Source organism: Austrofundulus limnaeus, unplaced genomic scaffold (assembly GCF_001266775.1).
Source record: "Austrofundulus limnaeus strain Quisiro unplaced genomic scaffold, Austrofundulus_limnaeus-1.0 Scaffold3, whole genome shotgun sequence".
Lineage (NCBI taxonomy): Eukaryota > Metazoa > Chordata > Actinopteri > Cyprinodontiformes > Rivulidae > Austrofundulus > Austrofundulus limnaeus.
The window spans coordinates 5,968,287-5,974,592 of NW_013952405.1; the positions used below are offsets into that span (position 1 = coordinate 5,968,287).

General features: G+C 40.9%; 1 protein-coding gene across 1 annotated transcript in view; it reads left to right on the top strand.

Annotated features, from left to right (window-relative positions):
- The first annotated feature begins 751 nt into the window (after window positions 1-751).
- Window positions 752-6,306, top strand: part of cacnb3b (calcium channel, voltage-dependent, beta 3b) — a 13,051-nt gene continuing 7,496 nt past the window's right edge. Inside the window, exons 1-7 of the mRNA XM_014015543.1 lie at window positions 752-793; window positions 3,314-3,433; window positions 3,566-3,688; window positions 3,763-3,884; window positions 4,078-4,130; window positions 4,364-4,383; window positions 4,553-4,633. Of these exons, the coding sequence (XP_013870997.1) occupies window positions 752-793; window positions 3,314-3,433; window positions 3,566-3,688; window positions 3,763-3,884; window positions 4,078-4,130; window positions 4,364-4,383; window positions 4,553-4,633 (561 nt within the window). The remainder of the gene's footprint in view (window positions 794-3,313; window positions 3,434-3,565; window positions 3,689-3,762; window positions 3,885-4,077; window positions 4,131-4,363; window positions 4,384-4,552; window positions 4,634-6,306) is intronic.

Here is a 6,306-nt window from a genome sequence, read left to right on the forward strand (position 1 = left end):
AGTATTACTTGGGGGTACCAGAAGCTCAAAACAAATATCAATAGCAACAGTTTGCGTTGTGTTATGTGTGCAACCCACATACTCAGCTCTACTGCTCATCCCACCAATGCATGTTATTTACAAATATGGCACAAATTAAAAGGGACATTACCAGGCTTTCTAATGATATAGTATTTATTGCCAAGAAGATATAATCTACTAAACACAAACGTCCTTACATTTTGTGCCAAGTATTGAATTTTAAGTCAGTCTTTTCACTCTTATGTTTTAGCTGAAACAACATGTTAGATTTTACAGTGCATGAATATAATTGTTTGCCACAATCACTTAGCTCAGTCTTTGTTCGGTCCTATTTATAGTTTCTTTTAGTGAAATGCCCAGTGTGAACGCCGAAAGAAAGTCGATGTAGTGCAGGATGACATGAGGGAGGAACGTATGAAACAACCTTTAAGGCTTGTGATGCTGATGAGAGACAACTAGATCTGTGGTAAATTAGGAGAAGTGCTTAAGAAAAAAAGAGGATGATGAGGTTGATAGAGGCCAGCCTTTTTTTTCCTTCATGAGGCATGGATGAAAGCAAAACACACACACATCAGTGCTGCAGCCAGAGCATCAATTTTGTATAGGAAATGACTGTTGATGCAGCACAGCACTGGAACGTGCCTCCCTCTCTGTAACCACGGGCTGATGGGAGGAGAGCTCTGATGTTTTCTCTGAGCTATGGGGAGAAGGGAGCGCTGGCAGCAGAATCATGTCTGCCTCCGACTCCAGCGCTGCAGGATTAWTCAACAAGGTACCTGTTTTTAAATCACTTTGCATGGAAACTCCTCCTAGTCCCTGAATCTCTCCGCTCTGAAACATTTGGAGGACTTTTGCTTTTGTTTTCAGCAGAAGTCCAGTTTGCCACATGCCTGGCTCCTTTGTCTTCTTACATTGTTGACACATTGCTTCTGCAAACATGAAGTTTGTCTGTCCATTTCAAATCTGGCAGCTTTACAGTAAAGAATGACTTTCATGTCAAGACCTTCAGCTCTTCAATCAGTTATGCCTTTATGGTTGTTTAATAAGTCACATGACCATCTGTGTGCGGTAAGATGTCTGACTGTATATAATTAACTACATCTTAAAACAGGTCTAAAACATGCTTCAGATTTATTTAATATTTTTGTCACATTATAACTATTTTATAACTCATTGGATTATATAGGGTTTTTGTCATTTCTCTTTGGGCTCCATCTGTGCTTTTTACTTTTTTAAAAATAATTGTATCCACTTCATTTCATAATAACAAAATGGCATAATAAAGTTTTTGTGTGACTTTTATTGTTTTGTGTATTTTTTTCTAACCTTTTGTGCCCCGTTATTTTATTATTATTATTATTATTATTATTTTGTTGTTGTAATCACATAATTGATCTTTTCAACAGTTGCTTTTTTCTTTCTGGACTTTAAACAGAGATATTACTGTGGGTAACAAAACGTTGGGATGAGTTATTGAGTCTGGTTTAGAAATATTAAAACAACTCTTTACAGAAAAAAAACATGAACTTCGTGTGTGAAAAATACATGTGAAAACATGTTACATTAACATGTGAAACCTATGTTCTGCGTGTTTCTCATGTGATTTTAAGACATTTTCAGCATGTTCACATGTGGTCAAATGGTTTTCTCTGTATGACATGTGAAAAACACGTTAAGCTCATTTGTTTTGTTTCCATAAGGAACAGAAACATTATACATTTATTCAATTTTGAGCTGTTCTGGCAGTGGAAATGTGAAGATTAAGAGTTGATTACAGCAGTAAAGGTGTCACTCAGCAGCTGAATCYACAACCAAAGCATTTTGAGGAATTGTGACGTGGACGTGCTCCCCTCTACTGGTGAGCATCTGCAGCTGCTGCTGTGTCATCCTCTCATGTTTCACTCTCTAATGAGACTTCCAGCACAAGAGGGTTTTCTCAGTCTCGTTTCTCATTTCCGCACTACGAGGAAAGACAGCTTCTGCATTGCGAGAAGGATGCATGCTGTTTGAAAATTAAAAACCATCTGAAAACATGAGGAGCTGAGTTTGTCGGGCCTGATGTTGCTCCACCGCTGAGGCCCGTGTTTCTGTGATCACATTGTTAACCTTTAATGTAAAGTGCCAACAGCGACAAGGGATAGAAAGGTTATTGAAAACTTCAAATTGTTTCTTCAGTTTTTTGTGCTACAGTGTCTGAAACACTCTTCTGCCGCAGAGGTTACTTTCAGACTTTTACAGACTATGACTCAGCACATTTGTGTTAATAACAGACTGTGTTGAAGGAGAAGATGGAGGTTTCTCTGTGTCCCTATCAAAACATTGAAAACTCTTTTATTTTAAAGCTGGTAAAAGTGATGAGATATCTTTGTTTTGCCAACTAGACTCCCCATCATCCATCTGCGGGGCGTCTTGTGGACCAGGTTTTGTTTTCTCTGCTGGCAGACTCTATGCCACCTCTGGGAGGCTTTGATCTACAAATAGTACCCCTAAAATCTGTTTGGGAGGAAGCTAAAATTGTTTGTTTGGAAACTGAAGAGAAGAAAAGACAGGAGTAAAGTGGCTGGGTGGAGGGAGGAGGAAACAAAGGAAGAGCCAGATGGAAGGRAAAAATGAAAAGCAGCACAATGTTGCTATGTGGCTATATTTAGCTTATTTTAATGTGGGTGCTTCTGTTAGTTTCATACCCAACTGAGAGCACGGGCTGACGATGGACTGAGAAAACAGGTGTGAAATATTTGGAGTGCTGTCAGTGTGATGATAGAAATAAAGTTTTTTTTTTCCATTCTTTGTTTGGGTTACCCTTCTTGCTTGGAAAAAGAAATTGGGGGAGAATTGTTTTACTTTTTTGTGACAATAACTTTCATACCGAACTTGTGTTTGCTTCTGAGCAAAGTTAAGAAAATAGAAAGCCAAATATTAAAGGTTTTGTTGTACCCAGTGTGCTCATTTTAGCATGTTTAGTTGCAGACTGGACTTCTGCCAACATGTGCCATGTTGAGTGGATAAACAGACAGTGAGGTTTTTACAGGTTGTTAGTGTTGCAGTACTCGTGCACACTGTTCCCCTGAGAGAGCTGCTTTGGAAAACTACAAGGAAAAGAACAGGCAGCTGCAGAGACAGGTGAACAATGGGAAAGACATGGAGGACACACAGGAAAATGTACATGCTCTGTGTAAAGCCCCATTTCCCAGAAGTTGCCACCTGTCGAACAATTTTACGGTGGATTTATCTCCTCTCTGCCCGAGCTGTAAGAGTTTATTTCCACTCATTGCAGTCTTTGTGCTTCTTTCAGGGTTCAGCCGATTCCTACACTAGTCGACCTTCTGATTCCGACCTGTCCCTGGAGGAAGACCGGGAGGCGTCTCGGCGTGAAGCCGAGCGCCAGGCTCAGCTGCAGCTGGAAAGAGCCAAGGTGAGAACAGAAAAGTCCTCAGCATAACACCTGTCGTTACATTCACCCTCAGCCCCTGCAGGAGAGGCTGCTGGAGAAATAAAACGTTCAGTTTTATCCAACACGTATCTATTCTTCATTATCTTCCAACAGTCTAAACCAGTGGCATTTGCAGTAAAAACCAACGTGAGTTATTGTGGGGCACTTGATGAGGATTGTCCAGTCCAAGGGGCCGCCATAAACTTTGAAACCAAAGACTTTCTGCACATCAAAGAGGTGAAACATAAATCAGCGTTGTTGACACTTATTGAGCTTTAAAAACGCGTTTAATTTTTCACACTTTCCTGTAGAAATACAACAATGACTGGTGGATCGGTCGGCTGGTGAAGGAAGGGGCGGACATCACTTTCATCCCCAGCCCAGTCAAACTGGAAGCTATGAGGATAAAACAGGAACAAAAAGCAGCTGCGAGGTCAGAGGTCACACAGCTCTGAGAGCTTCCCCCCTTCTCTGTCTGTCCTCTGCAACAACAACAAAAAAAACTCTTTATGAAGTTCTTTGAGTCATAAATAGCTCATGTGTTGAGCTGTTTTTGGAGGTCCTATCTAAATTGCTTCCTTAGGGGATTCACGCATAATGAAGTTTTGTATTATGATGCTCCACAGGAAAGGAGGCAACGCGTCATCGGGAGGCTGGAGGTCCACCCCTCCATCTGCAGGTACGAGGAGTCCTGCTGCTGCCGCGAGATGCTCTCACAGCCTCAAATTAAYAAAGGAACTATTATTGGCAGGAAAATGCTTATTTTAGAAGTACTGAGGAGCAATAATGGATGTTTAAGCTGCCATCATAACAAAGTGTAAACCAAAGCTAAAACTTTAAATATATGTAACATATAGCTTTAGGATTATATGTTTCAGTCCTGTTTTATACTCATTCTGTTTATTCTAAAAGCCAAACAGAAGCAGAAACAGGTAAGTTTGTGTTTCTCTTTTTATCYGACCCCTCCTTCACCTTTTCTTAAAAACACATTTTTATTTCCACTGAGCTGTACGTCTAGATCCGTTCTTCGAGTCCGTGCGTTCGGTTTCACATGACGGCGTTTTTAATTCCCACCTTTGTCTGTTTTCACGACTCGTGCAGACCGAACACGTCCCTCCTTATGACGTGGTTCCTTCCATGCGGCCGGTGGTCCTGGTGGGCCCGTCTCTGAAAGGTTATGAGGTGAGTCAGACGTCCCAGCAGGTTGCTCTGCAGTCAGTGGGCAACACCTCCGGACATCATTTGTGTTTGTTCTGCTCAGTGTATTGAAACAAAAACAACAGAAAATGCAAGAATAATTGCATCAGCACTGACCTAAAACTTTTTTTATCCAACAAACATGCATTCTGAATCAGTTTGTCCACACTTAATGAAATGCTGCTTGTAGATATGTGAACATTTCTGATCAACAAGAATATATTAGCATCTTTAAAATATACAGAGTGTCTAACTTTGAGTTTAGTAAGGAAAGGGTTTTCTTCTCCGTTCGCTGTTCCAGTTTTAGCTGGAGTGGATTTTGGAGTCCAGTGGGAGTTTGGTGGTTTGCTGTATCCTATTAACATGCAAACATTGTAGTCACATTTTCCTGAAACTCTGGCTCACAGAGCATCAGCTGAAATCAGCTTATGAAACAGAAAAGGGTTTGTTCCTTCATGGCCTTCGTTGCTCTTCAGACACTGTTATAGTGGACGTGGTGAATAAATGAATCTGTGGTTGTTAAAAATGTTGAAATGAGAGGTGTGTCATTTCACAGCATGTCTCTGTTTGTGTGTGTTTGAAGCATTAATGCATCACTGTGGTGATTTTTAGTTTTTTCTAAATGCTCCAGTTGTGAACACCAGCTTGTTTTTTTACTTTTTTGTTCTTCTTTACGTCTGATTTGTTTCTCTCGTGCGCGACATGCTGCTGCGTCTCAGTGCTTCTCAACACTGCCTCCTTTTCTTTCCTTTCTGCACTGCTTGTGTTGACTCCAGCTCTTTACAATGTAGAAAAACAAAACCTTTTAAAGGTCAACTATATCTTAAGACTACTTCTAAAAGATCATTTGTATTTGTTTTATCTGCTCTTGTTGCCCTTCAAGATGCTCTTCATGCAAATTTTCGGGGGAAAAAAGCTTTGATTTTTCATGTTTTCTGTAATTATTATAAGTTTGTGTAAATTTAAACACTGAAGCTTAAGAAGCTGAGAGGTGAACACAGAGAAACTCATTAAAACGTGGGTTTAAAATCTGTCTTTAAGTAGTGAAACTGCACTGATTTCATCCTGATGCATCTCAGTRATCCAGGTAGAAAAWTTAAAAAGAAAAAAATAAGGAGCTTCTCTGGAYGGGTTCTTCTTTAGTGAAAYGTTTCATCTCTCCTCCAAGAGACTTCTTCAGTCTGATGAGTTTCAGGTGAACTCAGCCTTATAAGCCCTGCCTCCACATGGACAAACAGGTTGGTCACATGCAAAAGAGGGCCATCGCTWAACAATAGGTCATTAGTGCCTTGATTGGCTCTATTGTTCATAGAGGGTCATGGGCMCCATCACCTAACTATTGTTAGGGCCCTGATTCATGCCTTTTCCTCACAGGGGGCGGAGTCATACTTGCACTAACAGCGTTGTAGGAGGAGGACAACTGGACACGAAGACCTCCACCTCTGTTTAATGGTGGATGGTTTTTCTTCACAAAGATGGCTTCCTTTACTCCTCTCTCAAAACAACGGTCCTCTCTATCAAGGGTGAGAACATCTTCATCCCTGAAAGAGTGACCGCTGGCCTGTCGATGAGTGTAAACTGCAGAGCCCTGGCCTGTAGATGAGTGTAAACTGCAGAGTCCTGGCCTGTAGATGAGTGTAAACTGCAGAGTCCTGGCC